The 18,694-nt window shown below is 42.5% G+C and overlaps 1 protein-coding gene across 1 annotated transcript; it reads left to right on the top strand.

Moving 5' to 3' along the window:
* The first annotated feature begins 11,348 nt into the window (after positions 1–11,348).
* Positions 11,349–14,591, top strand: LOC121524872 (E3 ubiquitin-protein ligase TRIM35-like). The gene is made up of 2 exons (XM_041810413.1): positions 11,349–11,478; positions 12,574–14,591. Exon 2 carries the CDS (start codon positions 12,599–12,601, stop codon positions 13,985–13,987), a length of 1,389 nt encoding a protein of 462 aa, XP_041666347.1. The 5' UTR covers positions 11,349–11,478; positions 12,574–12,598; the 3' UTR covers positions 13,988–14,591.
* Positions 14,592–18,694: the final 4,103 nt, after the last annotated feature.

Raw genomic sequence — 18,694 nt, 5'->3', positions numbered from 1 at the left:
GAATTTGGGCCAGTTTCTGTCTGCACACAGCTGAGACCACAGGTTGGTGTGGAGACGTCCCAGCATGCCCATGGATCAGAGCTGATGCTGCAGGCTGATGATAATAATGACCCGACAGGTGAGAGCTGCAGCCTGCTGCGGCTGATGAGCTGTGGCCTGCAGGCACAAAGACAGAGAGAGAGAGAGCGGATCCTTGTTAGAGAGATGCACGGCTGTGTCCTAGATCTGTCTGTGAAATCTGACCTGCACAACAAATGTGGAGGCAACATTTAGAAAGTTCTCTGAAATCTGCAGGAGAGTAGCATGTTTCTGGTTATTGAGGAGGCTGGATTTAGTCCTGACATCTCCATCTGAGCAGCAGAAGCAACAAGACCACTCAGAGGAAGATGAATACCACCTTTACAGCTGTTTTTAAATCTGTTAGCAGGGCAGCTGAAGCAGGTACACTCTACGACAGCGTTACCCAACCAAAGAGCCAAACTGGTGAAAATACCTCTGCAAGAGCCACAGTCTAAGAGGAGAAGAGTGGCAAAAACAGCTTTACTTAGCAAAAAAAATAAGTTAAAGGGGGCAAAAATGGTCCAAAAGGGGAAAAATGGCAGAAAAATGAGAGTTAAGTGACTAAAATGGGCAAAAAGCAGTCAAGAAAGGAAAATAAGGGCAAAAAATAGGAAACAAGTGGTATTTAATGGCAAAAGGTAGCTTAAATGGGCAATAAATTATAAAAAGGGCAAAAAATGGGATAAAAGTGGGAAAAAGAAGTTGTAAAAATTTGCAAAAAATGGGTACTTAATGGCAAAAGGTAGCTTAAATGGGCAATGAATGATGAAAAGGGCAAAATGGGAAAAAAGTGGCTGAAAGAAGTTGCAAAAATGGGCAGAAGAAATGAAACAAGTGGTATTTAATGGCAAAAAGTAGCTTAAATGGGCAATAAATTATAAAAAAGGGCAAAAAAATGGGATAAAAGTGTCAAAAAGAAGTTGCAAACATTGGGAAAAAATGGGACAAAAAGGGGTACTTAATGCCAAAAGGTAGCTTAAATGGGTGAAAAGTAGCACAACAAATGGGAAAAGGGGCAAAAATGGGCAACAAAGAGGAAACAAGTAGTGTTTAATGGCAAAAATTAGGTGGAATTGGCAAAAAAAAAAATGTGAAAATGGGCAAAAATGGGACAGAGTGTCAAAAAGATCTGGCAAAATGGGACAAAAGGGGTACTTAATGGCAAAGGTAGCTTAAATGGGCAAAAAGTGGCACAAAAAATTTTGAAAAAGGGTAAAAATAGGAAACAAGTTTCAAAAAGAAGAAGCAAAAATGAGCAACAAAGTAGGAATAAAGTGGTGTTTAATGGCAAAGGTAGCTTCATTGGGTGAAAAGTGGCACAACATGGTGAAAAAGGACAAAAATGGAACAATTATATTTGACAAAGCCTTCTAGTCTGGGAAACAAACTGATTATGTGATTAACTTTTAAGGTCAGTTTCCCTTTTCTAAGATTTTCTGGGGGAATAATACTTTAAATGTCAGAGCTACTGCTCTGAGACTTTACTGAGCTGATTTGGGTCCCAGTCAGCAGAGGAGGTTTCTCCTCAGTAGCAGAAACACAGCCAGCCCTCCACCTCCACCTGCTCCTGCTGCTCAGCTCCATCTCCTTTCACTCTGCTGATGTAACTCAGTGTAAAACATAGCCCGCGTTAGAGAACCAGACCTTCATCCTTCTACGTCTGCGCTCCACGCTCCAGAGCTGGAGGTCGAACCGGAGCAGATGAAACATTCATGAAATCTTTAAACCAGCTCAAACTGTCGACCGGCGAGGTCTCGCGTCCCGTCGGCCGCCCTCTCTGTCGTCTCCTTAATGGAGCGTGAGTTATGGCGGCTGCCGTGACACTGAGTAAGCGTCTGGAGACCAAACAGTGGGGCCGGACCAGTCAGAGACTCTTTACGAGTATTTTCTGGGTCACAGCGCCGCGGCGCTCCGGGCTCTTCTGCAGAGAGAGCTTGATGAGTGTGGGACAGTTTCTCTGCCCTCCGCTCACCTCTGTCAGAGTCAGAGAGATGCAGACGTCACCTCAGCTGTGTGTGTGTGTGTGGGTGTGTGTGTGTCTCATAGAATAACTGGACTTCTGTCCATCCTCAGGGGTTTAGATGCTGTGGTGTGGTGCATGCAGTCAAGGCCGCCCATGGAGGGAGAGCCTCTGGGGGCCTAACCAAATTGGGGGCTGATGCTGGTCAGAAATAACTTTGCAAAGCAGATGGACACGCCCGTTTCCCTGTTCTTCACTGGTGAATTCATCTTCAAAGCTCCCATCTGAACCGTTTGGGCCCGGTTAGAAAGTGACAGGACCAATCACTGACGAGGGGCAGTACATTCAGGCGCAGCTGAGTCGTGATGTACACAAGCAGCAGCAAGAGCTGCTGCAGTTATGGAGGAAGAGATTAGCGTGGATGCTGCTAAAGCGCCAGTTTGATCAGAACTTGACGACATTTCTTCATTAAAAGAAGAACAAAGAACAGCAGTGAGTTGTTTTCTTTTCAAAAACCACAAAAGTCGAGTACTGACATGTCTGCAGTCGCCATGTTTCGCCTTATTCCTCAGTAGCTGTGCACGGGCAGCTTGCTAGTGGCTACATCACATGTTTTGTTGCTCTGATTGGCCCGTAGAGATGTGACAGACAGAACGTTCACCCAATCACACTCCAAGGATTTTTCAAAGCCTCTGCCTTTTCTCAAACGTTTCCTATTGAAGCTTTCCCAGATGGATGTGTGAAACAAATCCATCTGGCGTGTCAGGTTAGGTCAGAAAATGAGCGTCTGATAACCATATATGTGTGTTTTTACTTGACTAATAGCCACTCTTACCAAAGTAAAATACGTTTTATTTATCATACTGTAGTATACAGCCCGCTTAACAATGTCAAAGCACCTTGCTTAAAACTATAGTGAAATAGGTTTAAAGTGGCAAAGCTGACCAGAAGAGCAGGGAAAATCAGTTAGGAGTGGCAAAAATGGGCCTTAATTTGCAAAAAAGAGATTTAAAAAAGCAAAAAGAGTGGTGAACAACACTCAAAGTGGATCAAATGTGCATATTAAGTGGCAAAATTTGGTTTAGACTGGCCAAAATGGTTTTCAAGTGGCATAAATGGGTGGAAAAGAGGGTAAAATGGGATATAAAGCACAAAATGGTAAAGAAAATAGGCCAAATGGGTTAAAAGCTGCAAAAGTGGGATTAATCATAAATTGGTAATAATGGTTTAAAAGTGGTAAAACAATTTGAAAATGTCATATTTGGGTTGAAAGTTGATGAGATTGGATTAAAAAAATGCACGAAATGGTAAGAAAAAATTGTTGAAAATTGGTTAAAATGTGGCAGAAAATTTGGTTAAAATGTTGATATGACAGGATCAAATGTTGAATTTAGCACTCATTAAGAACCACACAATAAGAGAGGATTCTATTTCCTGCTGTTTGATCCATTTAACATGTTTATAGAATTACATCAGATGTGGAAATACATGATTGAACTGATTCATGCTGGACTTTTTCTGTCTTTTTTTTTATTTTTTTTTTTTTATTGAGTATCTATTTTGTGTTAAGATGGTTTAAGCCAACTTTACCAGCATTGCCAGTACTTTTAATGGGGTTTCCATTATCTGAGTTGTTGTCACGTGTTAAAGACTTTATTTGTAGTATTGTAAAACTTTGCATAAGAGTTAAATATGAGAATGTGTTAATTTTATATACATTTGTACACAAGTTCGCTTTGGAAGGAAGCATATGGAAGCTAATTGGAAAGAAAACAGTAACAAATGCTGCATTTTATGTTTGACAGAACCACATTTCTGTGTAAGAAAATAAAGACTGGCAGAAGCGGGGGAAGAGAAGCACTACTTGTTGTCCGTCTCACTCCTTTCTCCTGGTTCTCACAGGAAAACTTAATCTGGAAACAGACTCCATCTACGGGGCCTGTTACAATGAAATTAGCTTCAGAGTAGCAGAGCTGCTTTTGTGCTGCTGTAGCTCAGCCTGCTGCTTTTCTACAGGGTGTAGCTTTAGTGTAGCAAAGCTGATTTTTTAAAGAGTAACTAGTAGCTTAGCTCGTAACATTTTTCATGTAGCTAGGTTTATGAAATTGGACAAACATTGCATTCTGTTTTTATTTATACCATGTGACACAATGCCTCAACTTTTTTGGAAAGGGGGGGTAATTATGTGAACAGTGACTCATTTTAACTACATTAGCTTAGTTACAGCTAACTTAACTACAAAAGCTACATTGTCAACAGAACTATGTAAGCTGATGTAACTATTTAAGCTAGCTGTAGCAACATTAGCAAATGCAGCAATGTTAGCTATGAAGCTAATGCAGCATTGTTAGCTCTAGCTTTTGCATGAGATTGTTCTCATGAAGTTCAGGCTATTTCCTGTTTATTCTGCTATATCAAACATTTATGATCAGGATCTTAGCTCAGCTTAGATTCTTTTGGTGTGCTAACTCTAACCTGAAGTTTAATCTGATTTATTTAGAACGTTTGTGTGTGTATCTCCGTCCTGACAGCGGTGGTCTGCAGAGGTAGGCGTCTGAGAACGCTGGTCTGCAGTCAGACTGTCTTGGTCTGACCTGCATTTCTTCAGATTTTGTCCTGATACATAAAGTTTGCTAGCTAAATCATTTTAGCCTAACCTTTTAGGAAGTGGTAGCTGTAACAGAAACATGGTCTGACTCTGCTCCTTCAGACGTCTGACAAAGGTTTCTAACCCTCATGGGATGTTTGGCTCAAACTCACACAGTCTCAGATCAGAATTGATTATCATTGTTACACATTATTGACACCTGGAACTCCATAGCCTTAGCTACATGTAGTCAAGGTGTTTATTTTCCAGAGGTGGAAAAAGTTCACCACTATTGTAGCCAATAAAAGTACAGTTACTCTGGTTCAAATGTCACGCTCTAACATTTGAGTCTCCTTGATGAAAGCTAAACTTTCTTTAAATCAGAGATTTTATCGTCACAGATCTATTTTTAGCTGGTCTTAGTCCAGTCTCTCTAATGGTAAAAAGGTCGTCAACAAACATTTTTAGTCAGAGTTTTAGTCCACAAAATCAACTCTGAAATCTTGACTTCTTTACTGTGACGTGACGTCAGCAGCAGACCAACTATTTCTACATCATTTTAAATGTTGGAACTCTCTCTGAGGTTTTTTCTTTGAGGGAAATGTTTTTACAGTTGCCCCTCTGGGCCACCGTACTCAGCCAGTGTTAACTCCAGCTCTATTAAACAGATCTGTAGGATATATTAACATTGTAGCGTCAAAATCAGAAACAGCAAAGAAGAAGATGATCTGTTCCTGTTACACAGAGGATTAAAAATCATTCCTGATCTCCAGATTCTGCTTCATGACAAGATCAGACTGGTTTCTGTGTTCCTGCTCTGAAGAAGCTCCGCCCCCTCACTCTGTTGCAACAGGAAACAGACTGTGACTCTGCTCTGAAGAGACACTCACACCGACAGAGAGAGCCCCGGACCAAAACCAGCACCACGTCCACTGAGAGAGGACAGCAGGAGGGAGTACTGGGAGTACTGGGAATACTGGGAATACTGGGAATACTGGGAATACTTCCACTTTAACCATGTACTGAATCCACCAACTGAAGCAGACTTTAAAAGAACTCAGAACCAAAGAGAGAGGAACTTTCAGGGACGGGGAGTGGCTTCCTGTTTGTCTGCAGCGTCTCCAGCTTCACTCCAGACAAAATGGCGTCCAAGTTAGAGGAGGATCTGAGCTGTCCGGTCTGCCTGGACATCTTTAAAGATCCCGTCATCCTGTCCTGCAGCCACAGCTTCTGTAGAGAGTGTGTGGAGAAGAGCTGGAAGGAGAAGGAGGACAAGGAGTGTCCCATCTGTAAGAGGAGACAGTCAAAACATCTGCATCCTAACTTTGCTTTAAAGAATCTGTGTGAGACTTTTCTGCAGGAGAGAGAACAGAGAGCTTCAGAGGATCTCTGCAGTGTCTGGACCATCAGGAGCCGGTGTGTCTCGTCTGCAGAGATTCAGAAAAACACACTGAGCACCGATTCAGACCCATCGATGAAGCTGCAGAAGAACCCAAGAAGAATCTTGGGGAAACTCTGCAGCCCTTAAAGGAGAAGTTAGAGGCTCTTAAAGATGTTAAAGTGGAGCAGAAGAGACAGAGGATGAAGGAGCAGATGGAGGCTCTGAGAGCACAGATAGCAGATCTTTCACAGACAGTCAGAGCCACAGAGGACCAGCTGACGGCCCAAGACGTCTCCTTCCTGAGAAACTACAAGGCTGCAGTGGAGAGAGTCCAGCAGCGCCCCCTGCTGGAGGATCCACAGCTGCCCTCAGGAGCTCTGATAGACCAGGCCAAACACATGGGCAACCTTGGTTTCAAGATCTGGTGCAAGATGAAGGACATGGTCTCCTACACGCCCGTCATCTTAGACCCAAACACTGCTGGATTAAAGCTCATCCTGTCTGATGATCTGACTGCTGTGAGAAATGGAAGAGTGGAACAGCAGCTTCCTGATAATCCAGAGAGGACTGATGGTTCCTGGTTCTTACTGGGCTCTGAGGGCTTTAACTCAGGGACTCACAGCTGGGACGTTGAGGTTGGAGACAGTAAAGACTGGACCCTGGGAGTGTTTCCAGAGTCTGAAGGGAGGAAGGGAGACATATGGTCTAGAGTTTGGGCAGTAGACTTCTGTAGTGGTAAATACAAAAGATACTCACCATCACATCCACAGACTGTTTTCTCAGTGCAGACAGAAGCAAAGAGGATCCGAGTGAATCTGGACTGTAACAGAGGAGAGCTGTCGTTCTCTGATCCTGATACTAACACACTCATACACTCCTTCACACACACTTTCACTGACAGGATGCTTCCATTCTTTTATAGTGGGTATAAACGATCACTGCAGATTCTCCCAGAGAAGATCTCTGTGAGCGTGGAACCAAACTAAACAAACATGATGTTCTGATGCATTTGAGCAGTCAACAAATCTATGATGGATCCAGAGCTGGGCCTCATCTGATGACAGGACCATTTGTAGTGGGGTACCACAGGGTCACTGAGCCTCATTCACCAAGAAGACATGTGTTCTAGAAACATCTGACACAGTTTGAAAGAAGATTGTGACATTCACCAAAGTCTTCTTCTCTGTCAGAACAAAATCTCAGAACCCTCCAGAACACTCTGAGCAACATGTGAGTGTTGATATGACAGGATCAAATGTTGAAATTCTATTTTCTGCTGTTTGATCCATTTAACATGTTTATAGAATTACATCAGATGTGGAAATACATGATTGAACTGATTCATGGAGTGAATCTGGACTGTAACAGAGGAGAGCTGTCGTTCTCTGATCCTGATACTAACACACTCATACACTCCTTCACACACACTTTCACTGACAGGATGCTTCCATTCTTTTATAGTGGGTATAAACGATCACTGCAGATTCTCCCAGAGAAGATCTCTGTGAGCGTGGAACCAAACTAAACAAACATGATGTTCTGATGCATTTGATCCAGTCACTTCTGATATTTGACTACAGAAACTTCCCTTTCATGGTTTACAGTCAACAAATCTATGATGGATCCAGAGCTGGGCCTCATCTGATGACAGGACCATTTGTAGTGGGGTACCACAGGGTCACTGAGCCTCATTCACCAAGAAGACATGTGTTCTAGAAACATCTGACACAGTTTGAAAGAAGATTGTGACATTCACCAAAGTCTTCTTCTCTGTCAGAACAAAATCTCAGAACCCTCCAGAACACTCTGAGCAACATGTGAGTGTTGATATGACAGGATCAAATGTTGAATTTAGCACTCATTAAGAACCACACAATAAGAGAGGATTCTATTTTCTGCTGTTTGATCCATTTAACATGTTTATAGAATTACATCAGATGTGGAAATACATGATTGAACTGATTCATGCTGGACTTTTTATCTCTGTTTTTATTCACACAACTGAGCCTTTGCTAAGCCCCGCCCCCGTGGTTACCATGTCAATCAGTACTTTAACTTCAGTCAGTTTGAACCAGAGATTGGACAGTGGCCATTTTAGGGAGGGGCTTAGCAAAGGCTCAGTTCTGTTAACCCTTAGGGGCGACTTTGAGCATTTTACACACTTTCTATTCTCCATGTTCTGATCATTGTGGCTGTGTTCACGTTTATGGTATGACTTTTGGCTAGGTTGTGTATTTTTATGTGATCTTGTCATTGATGATATTTGGCATCGGGAGAGAAAATGTACAAAAATTACTAATGCATAAAAATCAGTGTTGCTGCTAATCATTGACATATCCTAGGCTGTTATAATTCAACACACAAGAAATGTACTTTGCATTAGAATATTGAAAATAATTGATGTTTTTTTTTCATTGAAAACCTGGTGGATCATGGAAAAAAAAACTTGCATTAAAAGTGTTAAAATCTAAAACAATAATGCATATTTGATATCAATGATTAAATCAGTTGTAAGTGAAAAATTAGCTGAATGAAAGTAGAATAAAATATGAATGTGTAATCATTTTTGTGGCTATCTTATATTAATTTCTATTTTTTTTTGTTTTGTTTTGTTTTAAATAAATTTGCCAAGTCTGTAAAATTGTGTTTCCTCTTTTTCTTGATGGGGTACTGAGTGTAGGTGAATGAGAATAAAATGAATTTAAACCACTGTAGCATCAGGCTGCAACAGAACAAAGCTGAAACAGAAGTGGAGGAAGATGCTAAATCATTTCAGCCACATGGGTTAAGAGTGGAAAAAATTGGCATTAATTTGAAAAAAAAAAAAAAAGAGATTAAAAGTAGCAAAAACGTTGGAAAATACTGGAAAACAATGGTTAAAGTGGATAAAATGTGTATATCAAAGAGAAAAAGATGGTTTAGATGGGCCAGAATGATTTTCAAGTGGCATAAATTGGTGGGAAAGGTGGTAAAAGGGGTGTAGAGCAGAAAATGGTAAATAAATGGTTAATGGGTTTAAAGTGGCAACACAATTTGAAAAGATCATATTTGGGTTGAAAGGTGGTGAAAATGGTTTAAATATGCAAAAAATGGACAGAAAAAAATGTTAGAAATTGGTTAATATGTGGCAAAAATTTGGTGAAAATGACAAAAATTCAAAATTAATTTAAAATGGCAAATAGAAGTAGTAAATCTCAGGAAAAGCAAGTGAAATGGTATTGAAAGAAGAAAAAATGTGTTCAAATGTGGTGAAAACCATTAAAAAGTCATTAAAAAAAGGGGTTAAAATGTGGCCATTTTTGGTTTAAACTGGCAAAAGTTGTTTTCAAGTGGCATGAAAGGGTAAGAAGGTGGTAAAATGACAATATAAAGCACAAAAATGGTAACAAAAGCTAAATGTGTTGGCAAAAATGGTTTTAAAGCAGCAAAAATTGGATCAAAAATTGCAAATATTGGTATTAATGGTTTGAAAGTGGCAAAACAATTTGAAGATGGCATATATAGATCAAAAGGTGGTGAGATTAGATTCAAAATGTGGCAAATATGGGTAAAAACACCAGAAAATGGATATTTAGTGCCCAAAATGGATGGAAAAAGTGTTGAAAACGAGTTCAAATATGGCAGAAATTTGCTAAAAGTGACAAAAATACAAAATTGATGAAAAATGGCAAATAAAAATAGAAAATCTCAGGAAAAGCAAGTGAACTGGAATTTCAGAGAAGCAAAAATGTATTCAAAGGTGGTCAAATAGCTTTACAAAAGACACAAAATGGGCAAAAGGAGGGAGGAGCAGCCGTGGAAGTGGTACCTGGGTGTTTATCTGACCGAGGACCTTACCTGGAGTCACAACACCTCCTGCCTGATTAAGAAGGCCAACCAGCGGCTCTACTTCCTCAGGAAACTGCAGGACTAGGGAGCTCCATCCTGAGGAGCTTCTATCGATGCGTGGTGGAGAGCATCCTCAGCACCAGCACTATCGTGTGGCACAGCAGCTGCTCCGCTGCAGAGAGGAAGGCTCTGTGGAGGCTGGTGAAGGCTGCACAGAGGACTGTGGGGAGCTCCCTTCCCACCACCACAGACATTTACAGGATGACATGCAAAAAGAGGGCCACCTGCATCATGACAGACCCCACTCATCCTGCACATACACTTGTTGACCCTCTCCCCTCTGGCAGGCGGCTGCGGAGTATTCGGAGCAAGACCACCAGGCTCAGGAACAGCTTCTTCCTGGAAGCTGTTAGACTGTTGAACTCGAGCGGTGCTCGAGTCTAAAAACAGGATCTTGAGGGTGAAATTTCATGCTATCCATGTGTAAATGTGTGCTAGTATGACAATAAAGACTATAACTCCAACCTGAAGTTTAATCTGATTTATTTAGAACGTTTGTGTGTGTATCTCCGTCCTGACAGCGGTGGTCTGCAGAGGTAGGCGTCTGAGAACGCTGGTCTGCAGTCAGACTGTCTTGGTCTGACCTGCATTTCTTCAGATTTTGTCCTGATACATAAAGTTTGCTAGCTAAATCATTTTAGCCTAACCTTTTAGGAAGTGGTAGCTGTAACAGAAACATGGTCTGACTCTGCTCCTTCAGACGTCTGACAAAGGTTTCTAACCCTCATGGGATGTTTGGCTCAAACTCACACAGTCTCAGATCAGAATTGATTATTATTGTTACACATTATTGACACCTGGAACTCCATAGCCTTAGCTACATGTAGTCAAGGTGTTTATTTTCCAGAGGTGGAAAAAGTTCACCACTATTGTAGCCAATAAAAGTACAGTTACTCTGGTTCAAATGTCACGCTCTAACATTTGAGTCTCCTTGATGAAAGCTAAACTTCCTTTAAATCAGAGATTTTATCGTCACAGATCTATTTTTAGCTGGTCTTAGTCCAGTCTCTCTAATGGTAAAAAGGTCGTCAACAAACATTTTTAGTCAGAGTTTTAGTCCACAAAATCAACTCTGAAATCTTGACTTCTTTACTGTGACGTGACGTCAGCAGCAGACCAACTATTTCTACATCATTTTAAATGTTGGAACTCTCTCTGAGGTTTTTTCTTTGAGGGAAATGTTTTTACAGTTGCCCCTCTGGGCCACCGTACTCAGCCAGTGTTAACTCCAGCTCTATTAAACAGATCTGTAGGATATATTAACATTGTAGTGTCAAAATCAGAAACAGCAATGAAGAAGATGATCTGTTCCTGTTACATAGAGGATTAAAAATCATTCCTGATCTCCAGATTCTGCTTCATGAAAACATCAGACTGGTTTCTGTTTCTGCTCTGAGGAAGCTCCGCCCCCTCACCCTGTCTGACCTCACTGCAGACAGCAAACAGGAAACAGGCTGTGACTCTCTTCTCAGGAGACGCTCACTCTGACAGAGAGAGCTCCGGACTAAAACCAGCACCACTTCCACTGAGAGAGGACAGCAGGAGGGAGTACTGGGAGTACTGGTTCTACTGGGATACTGGGAATACTTCCACTTTAACCAGGTACTGAATCCACCAACTGAAGCAGACTTTAAAAGAACTCAGAACCAAAGAGAGAGGAACTGTCTGGGGCGGGGAGTGGCTTCAACAGTCAACTATAATCAGCAGTAGCACTGGGGTGCCACAGGGTCGTGTCCTTTCACCTGTTTTGTTCACACTTCACACCAATGACTGCTTCAGTGATCAGGATAGTTGCACATCAATTAATTTTGCTGATGATGTTGCTCTGATTGGACTTTTAAATGATCAAAATAGTGAGAGTAGCTACAGAGCCGAGATAAATCACTTCTACAACTGGTGTATTGATAACTCATTGACTTTAAACACAAAGAGAACCGAAGAAATAAAAATCGATTTCAGAAAAAATGGTCAATCATTTACCCCTGTGGTCATTAATAATTCAGCCATTGAATCTGTGCAAGACAACAAGTATCTGGGTACAATACCTGACAACAAACTGACTTGGAATGCTAACACTAATTCAGGATTTGCAAAAGCTCAACAGCATCTGTATTTTTTAAGGAGCTGAAACTGTTTTATAAAAGCTTTATTGAAAGCATCTTAATTTTTTGTATCCAATGCTGGGGAGGAGCATTGTCCCTACAAAACAAAAACAAACTGGACAAGATAGTCAAAATATGCACAAAGATAAGACAATAGATGTGTGGCATCACTTCTTTGACAGAGCGACACACACTGACTCTGGCCAACAAGATCACAGCAGACTCACAGCATCCCCTCTGGTCTGAATGTGAACCCTTAAACTCAGGAGCAGGTACAGGATGTCCAGAATGAGGACTAAAAGAGGCGTCACATCCTTTTTACCAAGGAGCATCCAGCTGTTGAATAAACTCTGAGCACACAACACGAACTTAACACTCTGCACTTTAAAGACCCAACATCTGATCTGGCTTACATGGTATCATGTGATGCTTAATGCTGTATTTTACATCATTATTTTGTTTTTTTATTATGACTTGCTGGTTCATTTTATTATATGTTGTCCTGTTTGGTTGCTGATGTCTGATTTTCTCTGTGTAAGACGAATTCCCTCTGGGGCAAAAAAGGTTTCATTCATTCATTCCTGTTTGTCTGCAGCGTCTCCAGCTTCACTCCAGACAAAATGGCGTCCAAGTTAGAGGAGGATCTGAGCTGTCCGGTCTGCCTGGACATCTTTAAAGATCCCGTCATGCTGTCCTGCAGCCACAGCTTCTGTAGAGAGTGTGTGGAGAAGAGCTGGAAGGAGAAGGAGGACAAGGAGTGTCCCATCTGTAAGAGGAGACAGTCGAAGGGATTATTTCCTGTCATTGCTTTAAAGAATCTGTGTGAGACTTTTCTGCAGGAGAGAGAACAGAGAGCTTCAGAGGATCTCTGCAGTCTGCATCAGGAGAAGCTCAAACTCTTCTGTCTGGACCATCAGGAGCCGGTGTGTCTCGTCTGCAGAGATTCAGAAAAACACACTGAGCACCGATTCAGACCCATCGATGAAGCTGCAGAAGAACACAGGAAGAGCCTAAAGAAAACTTTGCAGCGTTTAAAGAAGAAGTTAGAGGCTCTAAAACACATTAAAGGGAACTTTGATGTAACAGAAGCTCACATGGAGGTCCAGGCCCGACACACAGAGAGGCAGATTAAGGAGCAGTTCAAGAAGCTTCATCAGTTTCTAGCAGAGGAAGAGGAGGCCAGGCTGCGTGCACTGAGGGAGGAAGACCAGCAGAAAAAAACGAGGATGAAGGAGCAGATGGAGGCTCTGAGAGCACAGATAGCAGATCTTTCACAGACAGTCAGAGCCACAGAGGACCAGCTGACGGCCCAAGACGTCTCCTTCCTGAGAAACTACAAGGCTGCAGTGGAGAGAGTCCAGCAGCGCCCCCTGCTGGAGGAGCCACAGCTGCCCTCAGGAGCTCTGATAGACCAGGCCAAACACCTGGGCAACCTTGGCTACAAGATCTGGACCAAGATGAAGGACATGGTCTCCTACAGGCCCGTCATTCTAGACCCAAACACTGCTGATGTACGACTCACTCTGTCTAATAACCTCTCCGCTCTGAGATTTCATCGAGGGAGTCAGCCTCCTGATAATCCAGAGAGGTTTGGTCATTACTGGTCTGTCCTGGGCTCTGAGGGCTTTAACTCAGGGACTCACAGCTGGGACGTCGAGGTCGGAGGCAGTGACTACTGGATCCTGGGAGTGTTTCCAGAGTCTGCTGAGAGGAAGGGAGACATATGGTCTAGAGTTTGGGCAGTAGAGTTCAATTTAGATAGATACAACACACGCTCACCATCACATCCATTCACTATTCTCCCAGTGCAGACACTAGCAAAGAGGATCCGAGTGAATCTGGACTGTAACAGAGGAGAGCTGTCGTTCTCTGATCCTAATACTAACACACTCATACACTCCTTCACACACACTTTCACTGACAGGATGCTTCCATACTTCAATACTGAGTCTTACTCCCCACTGCAGATTCTCCCAGAGAAGATCTCTGTGAGCGTGGAACCAAACTAAACAAACATGATGTTCTGATGCATTTGATCCAGTCACTTCTGATATTTGACTACAGAAACTTTCCTTTCATGGTTTACAGTCAACAAATCTATGATGGATCCAAAGTTGGGCCTCATCTGATGACAGGACCATTTGTAGTGGGGTACCACAGGGTCACTGAGCCTCATTCACCAAGAAGACATTTGTTCTAGAAACATCTGACACAGTTTGAAAGAAGATTGTGACATTCACCAAAGTCTTCTTCTCTGTCAGAACAAAATCTCAGAACCCTCCAGAACACTCTGAGCTTTTCATTCTCCATGTTCTGATCATTGTGGCTGTGTTCATGTTTATGGCATGAATTTTGCAGAGACTGTGTATTTTTATGTGATCTTGTCATTTCCAGCTCAGCTCCTACAGTCAGTCTAAAATACACTGTTTACAAGCAAAAGTTACACTCAAGCTGTTCAGAGCCAAAAATGCCCCATTGAAACCCATTCAAACTGACATTTTTCATCTCACTGCCATTAAAGCAGAATACATGCTTTTTATCAGATCTGGGTGTCAGTCTGGGCTTTTGACTTGGAATTGATCATTTCTACTACTCTCCACCAGATGGCGCCATTTTGACCATATTTTGCACAGGGAGAAAAAACATGCAAAAATACTAATGCATAAAAATCAGTGTTGATGCTTATTATTGACATAATTTCTGTTTTTATTTTGAACAAATTCGCCAAGTGTGTAAAATTGTGTTTCCTCTTTTTCTTGATGGGGTACTGAGTGTAGATGAATGAGAATAAAAATGAATTTAAACCACTGTAGCATCAGGCTGCAACAGAACAAAGCTGAAACAGAAGTGGAGGAGGTCTGAATACTTTCTGAATGTTCTGGATTTTTGGCACACAACACTGAACTAATGTCATAGACTGACATCCGGAGCTATTAGAGAAGTTTTCTGGTTCCACAGAGATACAATAATGCCACAGGAGAGATAAACACAGGATCCGTCCACTTCTGTTTGGTGATTTTCAACATAAAAGCCTCTTTAAGCTACCTCTACAGAAACTAACACTGTTGGTGCAGAATGCTTTTATTTTGAAGGGTCATCGACACGCTTCCACTATTCCCTGAATCGAGTCACTTGTAGGGGGTTACTGGGGTAAACTTATGATTAATGACAGAGGGAAAAACACTTTTAACACAAATCAGCCTCTCTGTCAAAGCTAGCTCTCATGCAGAATCTTTCAAAGGAGTTTAAGAAAAATCTGAGCTGATCTCACTGATAAAGCATCATCTTTATCTTCCTTCACCTTCATTCATGGCGCCAGCCTTCATATCAGGATATTTCTAAAACGTATTCATCCAAACACTCCAGACTCTGCAGAGGAAGTTTAAATCATTCTCTCTTATGGACCAGAGGAGCCAAGGATCAAACCGCTGACCTTCTGAGAAGTGCTTTAAAAACCCTCCTGAGCCACAGCTGCTCAGTGTTTCTGAGAGTCTGTTTCAAACGGAGCGTGGCCTCGCTGTTCAGGACCAGCAGACTCTAAAACCTGCAGAGACGGAGGCTTTCAGCTTTTTTCACTGGGGTTGAAATAATGGGGGCTGGTTTTCAGGGTAATTGCTTGTTTTGGGATTTTTAGACCAGATTTCTCAGACTTTTGGAGACAATGTGGCCTAGCCGACCCCATTAGGCCTGCAGACATTCTCCCTGTTAGAGCTTCGATGGTTTTTATTCATGCATCACTCTGACCTCCACATGCTGAACCTTTTAATCCACATTCAGCTCCACCAGCAAAGATCTGTGCTGATCACATGACCTCAGAGACGCCCAGCCTGCTAACTACTAACCTCTGATCATACACTCTAGAGCAGTGATTCTCATCTGTGGCTCTTCTGTGTCTTTATTTGAAATGTTTTCACCCAGGAAACCCAAAAAATGTCAACTTTGACCTCACACCTCAGCCAGCTCCACTCTTGTGCATCTATAGCTTTAATTATCACCTTTATTTTTGTCTGTATATTTCTACTGCCATTATTTGCAGTTTTACCCCCTTATTTTTCCTTTTTTCTGCATTTTAATCAATTAAAGCATCAAAACTTTTTGCCATTTTCAAGCTAATTTGCCACTTCTTGTTGCCACTATTGTCCAATTTTTGGCCAGTTTTTTAATCACTTTTTGCCTCTTTTATCCTGCTACTTTCAAATTTTCCCCCTCGTTTGCCATTTTTTGCCACTTCTTGCCCATTTAAGCTGCCTTTTGCCATTGAATGCCAGTTCTTTTTCCCATTTTCCCACTCTTGCTGCTTTTTGCCCACTTTAGCCACTTTTCATTCATTTTCTTGTAACGTTTTTATCACTTTTTGACCATTTTTGCCACCTGTAACTTAGTTTTCTCCCAATTTTTTATCCGGTTTTATGCCCATTTGTCCCCTTTTCACCCATGTTTTGCCACTTCTTTGCCTCATTTTTGAACATTTTTCTCACTTTAAGCTATTTTTGCCACTTTTCACCACTTAGATCGTGGCTCTTTCAAATGTATTTGTCTGTTTGGTTGAGTAACACTGCTTTAGAGGCATGTGATATTATTATTCCTAATTTTATTATAGCTGGTGTTTTTCCTCTGAATCAAGAGCAAAAATCACAGATGATTCCTGACACTGTCTGCCTTTAATGACTATAAATTAGCTTTATATTCGTCCAGCAGAGGTCTGATGAAAACATGTCCTCTCCTCTCAAACATCCAGAAGAAACCACTGATCTGAGTCCTGAACCGTCTGTGTTTACATAAAGTCATTTCAGCTCTCAGAGGTGGCGGCAAACACGCCGTCCTCCTCCCTCCGTGTAGATGATGTGATTCTGACAACGCCGTAATGGCGTCGTCACTCAAACACAGTGTTCATAAATCATCCTGTAGGTTCTTCCTCTGACAGCTTGGTGATTTTTCTTTTCGGCCGCTTCAACAACTTCAGAGACAAAATGATAGAGAGATAGATTTACCAGCTGCTGCAGGAAAAAACGTCTCTATCTGCAGCTCTGACACAGATGTAAGAGTTTAACGTCTGTCAAAGAAACCGGCCATCCTCAAAGATGAAATCATCTCTAGCTTTAACACCCAGCCTGTGGTCTGTAGGGCAGTGGCTCTCAACGTGGGGTCAAAACCCCTTGAGGGTTGCAAGACATGGAGAGGGATTCACCAGATGCCCTAAAAGTCTACAAAAGTTTTATAAATGAATTTTAAAAATCTTTTAAAAAAATAAGTGCACAAAGAACTATCTGGGCCCCTGATAAACAAAGAGAATGGCCCCTGATAATCCCAGAGAATGGCCCCTGATAATCCCAGAGAATGGACCCTGATAAACCCAGAGAATGGACCCTGATAATCCCAGAGAATGGCCCCTGATAAACCCAGAGAATGGCCCCTGATAAACCCAGAGAATGGCCCCTGATAAACCCAGAGAATGGCCCCTGATAAATCCAGAGAATGGACCCTGATAATCCCAGAGAATGGACCCTGATAAACCCAGAGAATGGACCCCGATAAACCCAGAGACTGACCCCTGATAAACCCAGAGAATGGCCCCTGATAAACCCAGAGAATGGACCCTGATAAACCCAGAGAATGGACCCTGATAAACCCAGAGAATGGACCCTGATAATCCCAGAGAATGGCCCCTGATAATCCCAGAGAATGGACCCTGATAAACCCAGAGAATGGACCCTGATAATCCCAGAGAATGGCCCCTGATAATCCCAGAGAATGGCCCCTGATAATCCCAGAGACTGACCCCTGATAAACCCAGAGAATGGCCCCTGATAATCCCAGAGACTGGCCCCTGATAATCCCAGAGAATGGACCCTGATAAACCCAGAGAATGGACCCTGATAAACCCAGAGAATGGCCCCTGATAAACCCAGAGAATGGACCCTGATAATCCCAGAGAATGGCCCCTGATAATCCCAGAGACTGACCCCTGATAAACCCAGAGAATGGCCCCTGATAATCCCAGAGACTGACCCCTGATAAACCCAGAGAATGGCCCCTGATAAACCCAGAGAATGGCCCCTGATAAACCCAGAGAATGGACCCTGATAAACCCAGAGACTGGCCCCTGATAATCCCAGAGACTGACCCCTGATAAACCCAGAGAATGGCCCCTGATAAACCCAGAGAATGGACCCTGATAAACCCAGAGAATGGCCCCTGATAAACCCAGAGAATGGACCCTGATGAACCCAGAGAATGGACCCTGATTAACACAGAGAATGGACCCTGATAAACCCAGAGACTGGCCCCTGATAATCCCAGAGAATGGACCCTGATTAACACAGAGAATGGACCCTGATAAACCCAGAGAATAGACCCTGATAAACCCAGAGAATAGACCCTGATAAACCCAGAGAATAGACCCTGATAAGCCCAGAGAATAGACCCTGATAAGCCCAGAGAATGGACCCTGACTAACACAGAGAATGGACCCTGATACCCCAGAGAATGGACCCTGATACCCCAGAGAATAGACCCTGATAAACCCAGAGAATGGACCCTGATACCCCAGAGAATGGACCCTGATACCCCAGAGAATGGACCCTGATAAACCCAGAGAATGGACCCTGATACCCCAGAGAATGGACCCTGATAAACCCAGAGAACCCCCTTTTGGACGGCTCCATCTCCACATGTGCATGGCAGTGTTCAGGTCCAGTGGGGGTCCCCGGTCCCTG

This window comes from Cheilinus undulatus, linkage group 17, assembly GCF_018320785.1.
Source record: "Cheilinus undulatus linkage group 17, ASM1832078v1, whole genome shotgun sequence".
NCBI classification, from domain to species: Eukaryota; Metazoa; Chordata; class Actinopteri; order Labriformes; family Labridae; genus Cheilinus; species Cheilinus undulatus.
The sequence above is the reverse complement of the archived record's forward strand: the minus strand, read 5'-3'. Positions and strand labels throughout refer to the sequence as shown.

Coding starts and splice junctions, on each gene's coding strand:
- LOC121524872 (XM_041810413.1), top strand. CDS start 12,599: ATGGCGTCCAAGTTAGAGGAGGATCTGAGCTGTCCGGTCTGCCTGGAC.